General features: G+C 32.3%; 1 protein-coding gene across 1 annotated transcript in view; it reads left to right on the plus strand.

Annotated features, from left to right (window-relative positions):
• Positions 1-16,123, plus strand: part of chrna6 (cholinergic receptor, nicotinic, alpha 6) — a 62,362-nt gene extending 46,239 nt beyond the window's left edge. The window contains exons 7-8 of the mRNA XM_041035811.1: positions 13,784-14,053; positions 15,683-16,123. Coding sequence (XP_040891745.1) covers positions 13,784-14,053; positions 15,683-15,808 — 396 coding nt within the window. The 3' untranslated portion in view covers positions 15,809-16,123. The remainder of the gene's footprint in view (positions 1-13,783; positions 14,054-15,682) is intronic.
• Positions 16,124-17,311: the final 1,188 nt, after the last annotated feature.

The raw sequence follows: 17,311 nt of genomic DNA on the forward strand, positions 1-17,311 counted from the left end.
ATGACGTTTTTTATGACATTTTGAGGTCAAAAAATTTTTTGTCTTTTTTTGGCCGATTTTGACGCCTTACTATACTATGACCATTTTTATGACATTTTGATGTCAAAAAAATTTTGACTTTTTTTGGCCGAAAAAACGCCTTACTATACTATGACCATTTTTATGACATTTTGAGTTCCAAAAAAATTTTGACTTTTTTTGGCCGATTTTGACGCCTTACTATACTATGACGTTTTTTATGACATTTTGAGGTCAAAAAATTTTTTCACTTTTTTTGGCGGAAAAAAACGCCTTACTATACTATGACGTTTTTGATGACATTTTGAGGTCAAAAAAATTTTTGACTTTTTTTGGCCGATTTTGACGCCTTACTATACTATGACGTTTTTTATGACATTTTGAGGTCAAAAAAAACTTTGACATTTTTTGGCCAAAAAAAAAAGCCTTACGTTTTTTATGACATTTTGAGGTCAAAAAAATTTTGACTTTTTTTGGCCGAAAAAAACGCCTTACTATACTATGACGTTTTTTATGACATTTTGAGGTCAAAAAAAATTTTGACTTTTTTTGGCCGAAAAAAACGCCTTACTATACTATGACGTTTTTTATGACATTTTGAGGTCAAAAAAAATTTTGACTTTTTTGGCCGATTTTGACGCCTTACTATACTATGACGTTTTTTATGACATTTTGAGGTCAAAAAATTTTTTCACTTTTTTTGGCGGAAAAAAACGCCTTACTATACTATGACGTTTTTGATGACATTTTGAGGTCAAAAAAATTTTTGACTTTTTTTGGCCGATTTTGACGCCTTACTATACTATGACGTTTTTTATGACATTTTGAGGTCAAAAAAAACTTTGACATTTTTTGGCCAAAAAAAAAAGCCTTACGTTTTTTATGACATTTTGAGGTCAAAAAAATTTTGACTTTTTTTGGCCGAAAAAAATGCCTTACTATACTATGACGTTTTTTATGACATTTTGAGGTCAAAAAAAATTTTGACTTTTTTTGGCCGAAAAAAACGCCTTACTATACTATGACGTTTTTTATGACATTTTGAGGTCAAAAAAATTTTTGACATTTTTTGGCCCAAAAAAAAGCCTTACTATACTATGACGTTTTTTATGACATTTTGAGGTCAAAAAATTTTTTCACTTTTTTTGGCGGAAAAAAACGCCTTACTATACTATGACGTTTTTGATGACATTTTGAGGTCAAAAAAATTTTTGACTTTTTTTGGCCGATTTTGACGCCTTACTATACTATGACGTTTTTTATGACATTTTGAGGTCAAAAAATTTTTTCACTTTTTTTGGCGGAAAAAAACGCCTTACTATACTATGACGTTTTTTATGACATTTTGAGGTCAAAAAATTTTTTGACTTTTTTTGGCCGATTTTGACGCCTTACTATACTATGACGTTTTTTATGACATTTTGAGCTCAAAAAAAACTTTGACATTTTTTGGCCGAAAAAAACGCCTTACTATACTATGACGTTTTTTAGGACATTTTGAGGTCAAAAAAAACTTTGACATTTTTTGGCCAAAAAAAAAAGGCTTACGTTTTTTATGACATTTTGAGGTCAAAAAAATTTTGACTTTTTTTGGCCGAAAAAAACGCCTTACTATACTATGACGTTTTTTATGACATTTTGAGGTCAAAAAAAATTTTGACTTTTTTTGGCAGAAAAAAAAGCCTTACTATACTATGACGTTTTTTATGACATTTTGAGGTCAAAAAATTTTTTCACTTTTTTTGGCGGAAAAAAACGCCTTACTATACTATGACGTTTTTGATGACATTTTGAGGTCAAAAAAATTTTTGACTTTTTTTGGCCGAAAAAAACGCCTTACTATACTATGACGTTTTTTATGACATTTTGAGGTCAAAAAAAATTTTGACTTTTTTTGGCCCAAAAAAACGCCTTACTATACTATGACGTTTTTTAGGACATTTTGAGGTCAAAAAAAACTTTGACATTTTTTGGCCAAAAAAAAAAGCCTTACGTTTTTTATGACATTTTGAGGTCAAAAAAATTTTGACTTTTTTTGGCCGAAAAAAAACGCCTTACTATACTATGACGTTTTTTATGACATTTTGAGGTCAAAAAAATTTTTGACTTTTTTTGGCCGATTTTGACGCCTTACTATACTATGACGTTTTTTATGACATTTTGAGGTCAAAAAATTTTTTCACTTTTTTTGGCGGAAAAAAACGCCTTACTATACTATGACGTTTTTTATGACATTTTGAGCTCAAAAAAAACTTTGACATTTTTTGGCCGAAAAAAACGCCTTACTATACTATGACGTTTTTTATGACATTTTGAGGTCAAAAAAATTTTTGACTTTTTTTGGCAGAAAAAAAAGCCTTACTATACTATGACGTTTTTTATGACATTTTGAGTTCCAAAAAATTTTTGACTTTTTTTGGCCGATTTTGACGCCTTACTATACTATGACGTTTTTTATGACATTTTGAGGTCAAAAAATTTTTTCACTTTTTTTGGCGGAAAAAAACGCCTTACTATACTATGACGTTTTTGATGACATTTTGAGGTCAAAAAATTTTTTGACTTTTTTTGGCCGATTTTGACGCCTTACTATACTATGACGTTTTTTATGACATTTTGAGGTCAAAAAATTTTTTCACTTTTTTTGGCGGAAAAAAAACGCCTTACTATACTATGACGTTTTTTATGACATTTTGAGGTCAAAAAATTTTTTGACTTTTTTTGGCCGATTTTGACGCCTTACTATACTATGACGTTTTTTATGACATTTTGAGGTCAAAAAAAATTTTGACTTTTTTTGGCCGATTTTGACGCCTTACTATACTATGACGTCTTTTATGACATTTTGAGGTCAAAAAAAATTTTGACTTTTTTTGGCCGATTTTGACGCCTTACTATACTATGACGTTTTTTATGACATTTTGAGGTCAAAAAAAATTTTGACTTTTTTTGGCCGATTTTGACGCCTTACTATACTATGATGTTTTTTATGACATTTTCAGGTCAAAAAAAATTTTGACATTTTTTGGCCGAAAAAAAAGCCTTAGTATACTATGACGTTTTTTATGACATTTTGAGGTCAAAAATAATTTTGACTTTTTTTGGCCGAAAAAAAACGCCTTACTATACTATGACGTTTTTTATGACATTTTGAGGTAAAAAAAAATTTTGACTTTTTTTGGCCGAAAAAAACGCCTTACTATACTATGACGTTTTTTATGACATTTTGAGGTAAAAAAAAATGTGACTTTTTTTGTCCGATTTTGACACCTTACTATACTATGACCATTTTTATGACATTTTGAGGCAAAAAAAAAATTTGACTTTTTTTGTCCGATTTTGACGCCTTACTATACTATGACCATTTTTATGACATTTTGAGTCCAAAAAAAAATTTGACTTTTTTTGGCCGAAAAAAAAACACCTTACTATACTATGACGTTTTTTATGACATTTTGAGGTCAAAAAAAATTTTGACTTTTTTTGGCCGAAAAAAACGCCTTACTATACTATGACGTTTTTTATGACATTTTGAGGTCAAAAAAATTTTTGACTTTTTTTGGCCGAAAAAAAACGCCTTACTATACTATGACGTTTTTTATGACATTTTGAGGTCAAAAAAAATTTAGACTTTTTTTGGCCGAAAAAAACGCCTTACTATACTATGACGTTTTTTATGACATTTTGAGGTCAAAAAAATTTTTGACTTTTTTTGGCTGATTTTGACGCCTTACTATACTATGACGTTTTTTATGACATTTTGAGGTCAAAAAAATTTTTGACTTTTTTTCGCCCAAAAAAACGCCTTACTATACTATGATGTTTTTTATGACATTTTGAGGTAAAAAAAAAATTTGACTTTTTTTGGCCGATTTTGACGCCTTACTATCCTATGACGTTTTTTATGACATCTTGAGGTCAAAAAAATTTTTGACATTTTTTGGCCGAAAAAAAAAGCCTTACTATACTATGACGTTTTTTATGACATTTTGAGGTCAAAAAAAATTTTGACTTTTTTTGGCCCAAAAAACGCCTTACTATACTATGACCATTTTTATGACATTTTGAGGTCAAAAAAAATTTTGACTTTTTTTGGCCGATTTTGACGCCTTACTATACTATGACGTTTTTAATGACATTTTGAGGTCAAAAAAAATGTGACTTTTTTTGTCCGATTTTGACGCCTTACTATACTATGACCATTTTTATGACATTTTGAGGCCAAAAAAAAATTTGACTTTTTTTGTCCGAATTTGACGCCTTACTATACTATGACCATTTTTATGACATTTTGAGGTCAAAAAAAATTTTGACATTTTTTGGCCGAAAAAAAAAGCCTTACTATACTATGATGTTTTTTATGACATTTTGAGGTCCAAAAAAATTTTGACATTTTTTGGCCGAAAAAAAAGCCTTTGTATACTATGACGTTTTTTATGACATTTTGAGGTCAAAAATAATTTTGACTTTTTTTGGCCCAAAAAAACGCCTTACTATACTATGACGTTTTTTATGACATCTTGAGGTCAAAAAAATTTTTGACTTTTTTTGGCCGATTTTGACGCCTTACTATACTATGACGTTTTTTATGACATTTTGAGGTCAAAAAAAATTTTGACATTTTTTGGCCGAAAAAAAAGCCTTAGTGTACTATGACGTTTTTTATGACATTTTGAGGTCAAAAAAAAATTTGACTTTTTTTGGCCGAAAAAAACGCCTTACTATACTATGACGTATTTTATGACATTTTTAGGTAAAAAAAAATGTGACTTTTTTTGTCCGATTTTGACGCCTTACTATACTATGACGTTTTTTATGACATTTTGAGCTCAAAAAAAACTTTGACATTTTTTGGCCGAAAAAAACGCCTTACTATACTATGACGTTTTTTAGGACATTTTGAGGTCAAAAAAAACTTTGACATTTTTTGGCCAAAAAAAAAAGGCTTACGTTTTTTATGACATTTTGAGGTCAAAAAAATTTTGACTTTTTTTGGCCGAAAAAAACGCCTTACTATACTATGACGTTTTTTATGACATTTTGAGCTCAAAAAAAATTTTGACTTTTTTTGGCAGAAAAAAAAGCCTTACTATACTATGACGTTTTTTATGACATTTTGAGGTCAAAAAAATTTTTGACATTTTTTGGCCCAAAAAAAAGCCTTACTATACTATGACGTTTTTTATGACATTTTGAGGTCAAAAAATTTTTTCACTTTTTTTGGCGGAAAAGAACGCCTTACTATACTATGACGTTTTTGATGACATTTTGAGGTCAAAAAAATTTTTGACTTTTTTTGGCCGATTTTGACGCCTTACTATACTATGACGTTTTTTATGACATTTTGAGGTCAAAAAAAACTTTGACATTTTTTGGCCAAAAAAAAAAGCCTTACGTTTTTTATGACATTTTGAGGTCAAAAAAATTTTTTCACTTTTTTTGGCGGAAAAAAACGCCTTACTATACTATGACGTTTTTTATGACATTTTGAGGTCAAAAAATTTTTTGACTCTTTTTGGCAGATTTTGACGCCTTACTATACTATGACGTTTTTTATGACATTTTGAGCTCAAAAAAAACTTTGACATTTTTTGGCCGAAAAAAACGCCTTACTATACTATGACGTTTTTTATGACATTTTGAGGTCAAAAAAATTTTTGACTTTTTTTGGCAGAAAAAAAAGCCTTACTATACTATGACGTTTTTTATGACATTTTGAGTTCCAAAAAAATTTTGACTTTTTTTGGCCGATTTTGACGCCTTACTATACTATGACGTTTTTTATGACATTTTGAGGTCAAAAAAAATTTTGACTTTTTTTGGCCGAAAAAAAAGCCTTAGTATACTATGACGTTTTTTATGACATTTTGAGGTCAAAAATAATTTTGACTTTTTTTGGCCCAAAAAAACGCCTTACTATACTATGACCATTTAGTAAGGCGATTTTGACGCCTTACTATACTATGACGTTTTTTATGACATTTTGAGGTCAAAAAAAATTTTGACTTTTTTTGGGCCAAAAAAACGCCTTACTATACTATGATGTTTTTTATGACATTTTGAGGTAAAAAAAAAATTTGACTTTTTTTGGCCGATTTTGACGCCTTACTATACTATGACGTTTTTTATGACATTTTGAGGTCAAAAAAAAATTTGACTTTTTTTGGCTGAAAAAAACGCCTTACTATACTATGACGTTTTTTATGACATTTTGAGGTCAAAAAAAATTTTGACTTTTTTTGGCCGAAAAAAAAACGCCTTACTATACTATGACGTTTTTTATGACATTTTGAGGTCAAAAAAAATTTTGACTTTTTTTGGCCGAAAAAAACGCCTTACTATACTATGACGTTTTTTATGACATTTTGAGGTCAAAAAAATTTTTGACTTTTTTTGGCCGAAAAAAAACGCCTTACTATACTATGACGTTTTTTATGACATTTTCAGGTCAAAAAAAATTTAGACTTTTTTTGGCCGAAAAAAACGCCTTACTATACTATGACGTTTTTTATGACATTTTGAGGTCAAAAAAATTTTTGACTTTTTTTTGGCCCAAAAAAACGCCTTACTATACTATGATGTTTTTTATGACATTTTGAGGTAAAAAAAAAATTTGACTTTTTTTGGCCGATTTTGACGCCTTACTATACTATGACGTTTTTTATGACATTTTGAGGTCAAAAAAAAATTTGACTTTTTTTGGCCGAAAAAAACGCCTTACTATACTATGACGTATTTTATGACATTTTGAGGTCAAAAAAAAGTGACTTTTTTTGTCCGATTTTGACGCCTTACTATACTATGACCATTTTTATGACATTTTGAGGCCGTTTTGAAAAATTACTTTTTTTGTCCGATTTTGACGCCTTACTATACTATGACCATTTTTATGACATTTTGAGGCCAAAAAAATTTTTGACTTTTTTTGGCCGATTTTGACGCCTTACTATACTATGACGTTTTTTATGATATTTTGAGGTCAAAAAAAATTTTGACTTTTTTTGGCCGATTTTGACGCCTTACTATACTATGACGTTTTTTATGACATTTTGAGGTCAAAAAAAATTTTGACATTTTTTGGCCGAAAAAAAAGCCTTAGTGTACTATGACGTTTTTTATGACATTTTGAGGTCAAAAAAAAATTTGACTTTTTTTGGCCGAAAAAAACGCCTTACTATACTATGACGTATTTTATGACATTTTGAGGTAAAAAAAAATGTGACTTTTTTTGTCCGATTTTGACGCCTTACTATACTATGACCATTTTTATGACATTTTGAGGCCGTTTTGAAAAATGACTTTTTTTGTCCGATTTTGACGCCTTACTATACTATGACCATTTTTATGACATTTTGAGGCCAAAAAAAAAATTTGACTTTCTTTGGCTGATTTTGACGCCTTACTATACTATGACGTTTTTTATGACATTTTGAGGTCAAAAAAAATTTTGACATTTTTTGGCCGAAAAAAAAAGTCTTACTATACTATGACCATTTTTATGACATTTTGAGGTCAAAAAAATTTTTGACTTTTTTTGGCCGATTTTGACGCCTTACTATACTATGACCATTTTTATGACATTTTTCGGTCAAAAAAAATTTTGACTTTTTTTGGCCGAAAAAAAAGCCTTACTATACTATGACGTTTTTTATGCCATTTTGAGGTCAAAAGAAATGTTGACTTTTTTTGGCCGATTTTGACGCCTTACTATACTATGACGTTTTTTATGACATTTTGAGGTCAAAAAAAAGTTTGACTTTTTTTGGCCGAAAAAAACGCCTTACTATACTATGACGTCTTTTATGACATTTTGAGGTCAAAAAAATTTTTGACTTTTTTTGGCCGATTTTGACGCTTTACTATACTATGACGTTTTTTATGACATTTTGAGGTCAAAAAAAATTTTGACTTTTTTTGGCCGATTTTGACGCCTTTACTATGACGTTTTTTATGACATTTTGAGGTCAAAAAAAATTTTGACTTTTTTTGGCCGATTTTGACGCCTTACTATACTATGACATTTTTTATGACATTTTGAGGTCAAAAAAAATTTTGACTTTTTTTGGCCGATTTTGACGCCTTACTATACTATGACATTTTGAGGTCAAAAAAATGTTTGACTTTTTTTGGCCGAAAAAAACGCCTTACTATACTATGACGTTTTTTATGACATTTTGAGGTCAAAAAAAATTTTGACTTTTTTTGGCCGATTTTGACGCCTTACTATACTATGACGTTTTTTATGACATTTTGAGGTCAAAAAATTTTTTGACTTTTTTTGGCCGAAAAAAACGCCTTACTATACTATGACGTTTTTTATGACATTTTGAGGTCAAAAAAATTTTTGACTTTTTTTGGCCGATTTTGACGCCTTACTATACTATGACCATTTTTATGACATTTTGAGGTCAAAAAAAATTTTGACTTTTTTTGGCCGAAAAAAAAGCCTTACTATACTATGACGTTTTTTATGCCATTTTGAGGTCAAAAGAAATGTTGACTTTTTTTGGCCGATTTTGACGCCTTACTATACTATGACGTTTTTTATGACATTTTGAGGTCAAAAAAAAGTTTGACTTTTTTTGGCCGAAAAAAACGCCTTACTATACTATGACGTCTTTTATGACATTTTGAGGTCAAAAAAAATTTTGACTTTTTTTGGCCGATTTTGACGCCTTTACTATGACGTTTTTTATGACATTTTGAGGTCAAAAAAAATTTTGACTTTTTTTGGCCGATTTTGACGCCTTACTATACTATGACATTTTTTATGACATTTTGAGGTCAAAAAAAATTTTGACTTTTTTTGGCCGATTTTGACGCCTTACTATACTATGACATTTTGAGGTCAAAAAAATGTTTGACTTTTTTTGGCCGAAAAAAACGCCTTACTATACTATGACGTTTTTTATGACATTTTGAGGTCAAAAAAAATTTTGACTTTTTTTGGCCGATTTTGACGCCTTACTATACTATGACGTTTTTTATGACATTTTGAGGTCAAAAAATTTTTTGACTTTTTTTGGCCGAAAAAAACGCCTTACTATACTATGACGTTTTTTATGACATTTTGAGGTAAAAAAAAATTTTGACTTTTTTTGGCCGATTTTGACGCCTTACTATACTATGATGTTTTTTATGACATTTTGAGGTCAAAAAAAATTTTGACATTTTTTGGCCGAAAAAAACGCCTTACTATACTATGACGTTTTTTATGACATTTTGAGGTCAAAAAAATTTTTGACATTTTTTGGCCGAAAAAAACGCCTTACTATACTATGACGTTTTTTATGACATTTTGAGGTCAAAAAAAATTTTGACTTTTTTTGGCCGATTTTGACGCCTTACTATACTATGACGTTTTTTATGACATTTTGAGGTCAAAAAATTTTTTGACTTTTTTTGGCCGAAAAAAACGCCTTACTATACTATGACGTTTTTATGACATTTTGAGGTCAAAAAAAATTTTGACATTTTTTGGCCGAAAAAAACGCCTTACTATACTATGACGTTTTTTATGACATTTTGAGGTCAAAAAAATTGTGACTTTTTTTGGCCGATTTTGACGCCTTACTATACTATGACATTTTGAGGTCAAAAAAATGTTTGACTTTTTTTGGCCGAAAAAAACGCCTTACTATACTATGACGTTTTTTATGACATTTTGAGGTCAAAAAAAATTTTGACTTTTTTTGGCCGATTTTGACGCCTTACTATACTATGACGTTTTTTATGACATTTTGAGGTCAAAAAATTTTTTGACTTTTTTTGGCCGAAAAAAACGCCTTACTATACTATGACGTTTTTTATGACATTTTGAGGTAAAAAAAAATTTTGACTTTTTTTGGCCGATTTTGACGCCTTACTATACTATGATGTTTTTTATGACATTTTGAGGTCAAAAAAAATTTTGACATTTTTTGGCCGAAAAAAACGCCTTACTATACTATGACGTTTTTTATGACATTTTGAGGTCAAAAAAATTTTTGACATTTTTTGGCCGAAAAAAACGCCTTACTATACTATGACGTTTTTTATGACATTTTGAGGTCAAAAAAAATTTTGACTTTTTTTGGCCGATTTTGACGCCTTACTATACTATGACGTTTTTTATGACATTTTGAGGTCAAAAAATTTTTTGACTTTTTTTGGCCGAAAAAAACGCCTTACTATACTATGACGTTTTTATGACATTTTGAGGTCAAAAAAAATTTTGACATTTTTTGGCCGAAAAAAACGCCTTACTATACTATGACGTTTTTTATGACATTTTGAGGTCAAAAAAATTTTTGACATTTTTTGGCCGAAAAAAAAGCCTTACTATACTATGACGTTTTTTATGACATTTTGAGGTCAAAAAAATTTTTGACACTTTTTGGCAGAAAAAAACGCCTTACTATACTATGACGTTTTTTATGACATTTTGAGGTCAAAAAAATTTTTGACTTTTTTTTGGCCGATTTTGACGCCTTACTATACTATGACGTTTTTTATGACATTTTGAGGTCAAAAAAAATTTTGACTTTTTTTGGCCGAAAAAAACGCCTTACTATACTATGACGTTTTTTATGACATTTTGAGGTCAAAAAAATTTTTGACTTTTTTTGGCCGATTTTGACGCCTTACTATACTATGACGTTTTTTATGACATTTTGAGGTCAAAAAAATTTTTGACTTTTTTTGGCCGAAAAAAACGCCTTACTATACTATGACGTTTTTTATGACATTTTGAGGTCAAAAAAAATTTTGACTTTTTTTGGCCGATTTTGACGCCTTACTATACTATGACGTTTTTTATGACATTTTGAGGTCAAAAAAAATTTTGACTTTTTTTGGCCGAAAAAAACGCCTTACTATTCTATGACGTTTTTTATGACATTTTGAGGTCAAAAAAAATTTTGACATTTTTTGGCCGAAAAAAAAGCCTTACTATACTATGACGTTTTTTTAAGACATTTTGAGGTCAAAAATAATTTTGACTTTTTTTGGCCGAAAAAAAAGCCTTACTATACTATGACCATTTTTATGACATTTTGAGGTCAAAAAAAGTTTTGAATTTTTTTAGCCGAAAAAAACGCCTTACTATACTATGATGTTTTTTATGACATTTTGAGGTCAAAAAAATTTTTGACTTTTCTTGGCCGAAAAAAACGCCTTACTATACTATGATGTTTTTTATGACATTTTGAGGTCAAAAAAAATGTTGACTTTTTTTGGACGATATTGACGCCTTACTATACTATGACGTTTTTTATGACATTTTGAGGTCAAAAAAAAATTTGACTTTTTTTGGCCGAAAAAAACGCCTTACTATACTATGATGTATTTTATGACATTTTGAGGTCAAAAAATTTTTTGACTTTTTTTGGCCGATTTTGACGCCTTACTATACTATGACCAATTTTATGACATTTTGAGGCCAAAAAAAAAATTGGACTTTTTTTGGCTGATTTTGACGCCTTGCTATACTATGACGTTTTTTACGACATTTTGAGGTAAAAAAAAATTTAGACTTTTTTTGGCCGAAAAAAACGCCTTACTATACTATGACGTTTTTTATGACATTTTGAGGTCAAAAATTTTTTTGACTTTTTTTGGCCGATTTTGACGCCTTACTATACTATGACCATTTTTATGACATTTTGAGGTCCAAAAAAAATTGGACTTTTTTTTGGACGCCTTACTATACTATGACCATTTTTAATGACATTTTGAGGCCAAAAAAAAAATTGGACTTTTTTTTGACGCCTTACTATACTATGACCATTTTTATGACATTTTGAGGCCAAAAAAAATTGGACTTTTTTTGGCCGACTTTGACGCCTTACTATACTATGACCATTTTTATGACATTTTGAGGCCGTTCTGAAAAATGACTTTTTTTGGCCAATTTTGAGGCCAAAAAAATTTTGACTTTTTTTGGCCGATTTTGACGCCTTACTATACTATGACCATTTTTATGACATTTTGAGGCCAAAAAAAAATTGGACATTTTTTGGCCCATTTTGACGCCTTACTATACTATGACCATTTTTATGACATTTTGAGGCCAAAAAAAAAATTGGACTTTTTTTGGCCGATTTTGACGCCTTACTATACCATGACCATTTTTATGACATTTTGAGGCCGTTCTGAAAAATGACTTTTTTTGGCCGATTTTGACGCCTTACTATATTACGACCATTTTTATGACATTTTGAGGCCCAAAAAAAATTGGACTTTTTTTGGCCGACTTTGACTCCTTACTATACTATGACCATTTTTATGACATTTTGAGGCCAGAAAAAATGTGACTTTTTTTAGCTGATTTTGACGCCTTACTATACTATGACCATTTTTTAACAGCTGATCCCTGTTTCTACTGAAATGTGATATGCTCAGTCACTCAGTCAGTCATCAAAAGAAAACAAGAAAGACGAGCGGGGTAAATTAAGAAAGAAGCCAGAGACAGACAGACAGACACACACAGACACACACACACACACACAGACACACACACACACTTAATTGCTTTTATTTGAGCAAAACCACATGCAAGGAACACAGAAAGCATCTTCTTTTCCATGTTTTCATGCTACCAAATAAAGCAGAAATTGAACAAAATTTTGCCAGTCATTTTACCTCTTTTCTCCGCCCACACACACAGTGTTGGGGAGTAACGGAATACATGAAACAGCGTTACGTATTCAGAATACAAATTATGAGTAACTGTATTCCACTAACCTCCCGCTGGCCAGCCTGCCCCTGGCCATGTACATGACTCTGTGGCAAAGACCACAATGCAGAGGCCAATTGTTGTGTAGGTTTATCAACATGGAACAAAATTTGAAGAATTAAACAACACAAAAGAAGGTGTAGTAATTTCCTTTGAAGAAAAAGACCCAGTATGAGTGTAAAAAACCTTTTTCATCTTATTAATTGAGGGTTGGTTTCAAGTTACATCAAGGACAGTTGTCATCTTATTAGGTGTCCTTTAAAAGGTTACAATAATAATAAGCATAGTGTCCAATGACTCTCCTTAGAAAACCTATGGCTTATGCTGGCACAAAGCATTTCTTACATGTGACTAATCACCTGTAGAGCTCAACTCCTTTGTCACAGATTAATTATTATTTCGTAAATTTGTGTGTACATTTCTAATCTATTCATTGATACAGATAAACTTTAAAAACTTTATAAAGACATGATTCAGTCAGTGAATGGAAGTGATTGGAAGAGGCAGTCTGCAACGTATCCAAGATACTTTGGCTTCATTTTTGTACAGGGGGAGGAAGTGGAAATTTATTGTCTGTGGGAAAGAGTACTATCATAGTCGTCGTTGATTTTACTAGATCTCAGGCAGTTATAACACGGAAGAGTGGCTAGGGGAAGTAACTGAATCGTTTCCTATAGTACTGCTCAAAACCTTGGATTGCCTCCACTAACTTTTTCTCTACTAAAAAAGACTTTAAATACAGTTCTCCCACATGTACAGTAGATTCAGTAAGTTCTTCATGGTCAGCATTAAGAGCTCTGAGGAAGCACTTCCTGAAAAGTTTGACTCCCCAAAACACTGGACAGAAACAAGTCTTTCCACAATATCACCTTGTAAAAGTTGTACTACTAAGATCCCACAGATATGTCCCAGAGACCCCACGCTACTGAAACAAACCATGGCTGGAAACAGAAAAAAAAAAAAAAAAGAAAGAAAAAACATCAGCAAACAGTGTCTGAGGTGAAGCAGAGTGTGAAACACAATCTGAACTCTGGTTGTGATCCCCAGCAGGTTGGAGGGGGATCCCTCAACTGTCTGGAGTTCGGGGACAGTAAGCTCTCCTCCATGGAGGGCTGCACTGGGAAGAAGTGCCCTTGCCCCTGCCAGCATGGGAAGGAGACCCCAGAAACACCAGACATGGGGAAAACAGCACGTCAGCTGAGTCCACAGAGCATCAACACAGTGGTGGCTTTTTCTGTGGTTTCACCTGAGATTAAACAGGCCATCGAGAGCGTCAAGTACATCGCTGAGAACATGAGGAGCCGCAATAAAGCCAAAGAGGTGAGTCATTCTTATTTTCAGTGTAAATGACCACTCTGACTGCTAGAGGATAATAAGAAAAATAAATTAATTAAAATGAAAATGAAATGAAAGAAAAAAATGCACACACACAAGAAAGAGCAGAGGGGGAAACCACTTTTGTTTCTGCTTTTTCTACCAAATTAACCAAAGTCAATCCCAAGATAATTATTCAAAAAATTCTGAATTTTGTCCAAAATAATTAAGATACAAATGGTTTTAAATGTCAGTAGGCATTGATTCATAGAGTTAATAAAATTAGGAGGGTGACAAATGAAACATTACATGATTAAGATTAAGTGAATAAAAATAAATTAACAAAAATCCTATCTTCAATCAAATATACAAAAATATCTTGAAGTTAGTTGGTCTTTCTGACTCTGGTGGAAAACATACATCAAAGGGACAGTGTTTTACATCAGTCTTGGAGATTATGGGTCTGAGAAACATGGCATCTGCAATAACTTCTTAAAGCTAAACAAGGACAAAATTGATATCTGACCAGTTGAACCTAAAACAAAAAGAGAAATACTGTTAATAATAATAATAATAATCTGTGGAAATTAATTTTCCACCTTGGAAAACTAACATAAATAGGACCATTTACTCTGATAGACATTACCTCATTCAAAACTCTGCAGCTTGTCTATTAACCAGAACCAAGAGGAGGTACCACATTAGTCCAGTTTTTTTTCCTGTAACAGAGTTAATTGTAAGGTCCTCCTCCTTGTACAGACAGTGTTTGAGGTTTTGTCCCTAAGGACTGACTCCTGTTTATGTGTTAAATTTAATTCTTGTGTAATAATGATATTCACATTGTGCATCTTTTTACTGTAAGTTTGATGTGACTATTTTGAGCTTTACCATTTTAGGAAACAGTAGCTGACAAAACTTCAGAATCAAGCCTCATAGGAAATATGACATTCCTGCATCTCTAAACTTTGCGTAAATCTAAAGTTGCTCAAAGAAAGCAAACACACAGCAAGTGTGTTTAATGCATAATGTATTCATGCAAAAACAAGAGGTGTTGGCCTGGGAGAGCACTGCTGTGATTCTGGGCAGCCCTGCTGCATATCCTCACCTGCTCCATAAGTTAACAATAGCGTACTGTAAGTTGGAACCAAATAATTTTAGATTTGAGTGGAGAGCTCTCGCTCCTCTCTCTGTCAGTTATAAATACAGTGGGTGAAATATCCCGAAGGGAAGAAGCAGCCTTTGATATGCAAAACTCGTGGCTCAATCAGCTTTGTCAAAACGCCTGTCACTACTTTTGACGCTGTGGTTTGAATGTGATTATCATAGTAATTTCCTCCTGTGTAAATTATGTATCCATTTTCTGTTGGCTTACATGAAATGTTCAACTCTTTTCTCTCTCCCTCTTTTTTCTCTTTCCTTCTTTCCATCCTTGCTGTGTAATCCTCATCTCACCCCATCGACTCCCACACCCTCCCACCTTCTGAGAGTCTGAATCACCCGTTTTTCTCTCACTGTGCACCTTTCCTCACCCACTTTAAAAAAAAAAATCCCTTCAATTTTCATCTTTCATTTGTCACCACTGACACTTCCCCTGTCTTCTCACACTTTTTGTTTTGTCCCGTCCTTCGCTCACAGGTGGAGGATGACTGGAAATACGTTGCCATGGTGATTGATAGAATCTTCCTTTGGGTGTTTGTGACGGTGTGCGTCCTGGGAACCATGGGCCTCTTCCTCCAGCCGCTTTTTGGCTTCGTCTCATAAGCCCTGAACAATCAGGGTTTGCTGCCACCCTGTGTCGACCTATCCTGAATAAGTGACTCTCAGTTCTCAGTTGACGAATCAGAAAACAGAGTTTTGAGTCCTAAAGCATTACTTGGTGTGCTGGTTTTTGCTTCTTGCCTTTCATAGAAAGCAGTAACAGATGTAGTGAAGCAGAGGAAGAGTTTTTTTCATAAGGTTTGCAGGCTGGTCTGTAAACTGTGTAACAGACACAGAGGTTATAAGCCTTAATTTAATGGGCGGCTGATTTTGAAGCTTTTCCTGGGCTTTTTGTTTCCATGGTTAACAACAGTTACTTGGTGCACACAGAAAGACCTACAGCTCCCATGAAAGGAAACTACAATGGAAGCAGTGCTGGTATTTAGGTTATATCATCTTACTTTGGTAAAGTCCTCTGAAGTCATTTTTGAGTCATGATGTTTAGCCCACAGTCTATCGGCTTATCGCTAAAGGCTGCTAAAACATAAATATTGAATAAACAACATTACATTTTCAAAAATCAACCGCACCTATATAAACACAAGTGTAATACTATCCACATTTACTATTATGAAACACTCTTGATTTTTAGTTAGTAGCATAAGTACAATGGTCAGTAGCATTGTGACTGAGGTTTTCTCACTTCAGGAACAGAACCTGGACATTTCAGTGTCCCTTTGGCTCTTTTTACAAAGAGACGAAGGGACAAATTTTACATGATGTCTCTATGGAAATTATTTCTATGGCAGAGTAATTTTTTAGATGATAAAGCAGATGCCAAGAAGTCACATTCAGGTCTTAACTTCATTTTGTCCAAATATTGCATTTCAGCCTTGCAGGGCAGTGTTGGTTCCTGTATGGTTCAAAAGATATATGTTAGTGCTTGGCTAGGATCAAAACTTGGCACATCCAGTAGTCCTTCAGGACTGGAACCTGAACATCCAATAGATGTTAGTGAACTGGGAACTTTCAACATCCAGTAAACGTGATACGAACGCTCTACCACACTGAACTCAACCCTACAGCAGCAAGTTTAGTCACCCCCCCATTGAGCTGACTGATGACTGTCATAACCGCTCCCCAGTCTGATTCATCAAGCTGCTCACTGTCAGAGCCAATTGCGCTCGCTGCTTCTGTGTGTCATTTCCAATTAGTGTTCAGATTTCTGGCGCACTTGCCAACACTTCCAACAAATAAGGGCAGGCAGTTCTTCTTTTTGTAATTAGAAACCATGTGTTTATAAATGTTCTCTCTGATTAATGTTCCACAGGGTAATTGGTTGGCCTGGTAAATATTGGATTAAATGCTACTTGATTAGTTGATCCTGAAATAGCATTAGATTTATTAATTCATGAGAGGATTCTATCATCCAATTCCATGGCTATTAATTTAATCTTTTTTTCTTTCCTGTCACTTTTGATGAGGTTTACTTTTAAGAGCAAACATTCCCTTCAAGAAACATGCATGACAGAATTATGATTGCTTTGACCACAAACACATTGTCCT

Source organism: Toxotes jaculatrix, chromosome 4 (assembly GCF_017976425.1).
Source record: "Toxotes jaculatrix isolate fToxJac2 chromosome 4, fToxJac2.pri, whole genome shotgun sequence".
Taxonomy (NCBI): Eukaryota; Metazoa; Chordata; class Actinopteri; family Toxotidae; genus Toxotes; species Toxotes jaculatrix.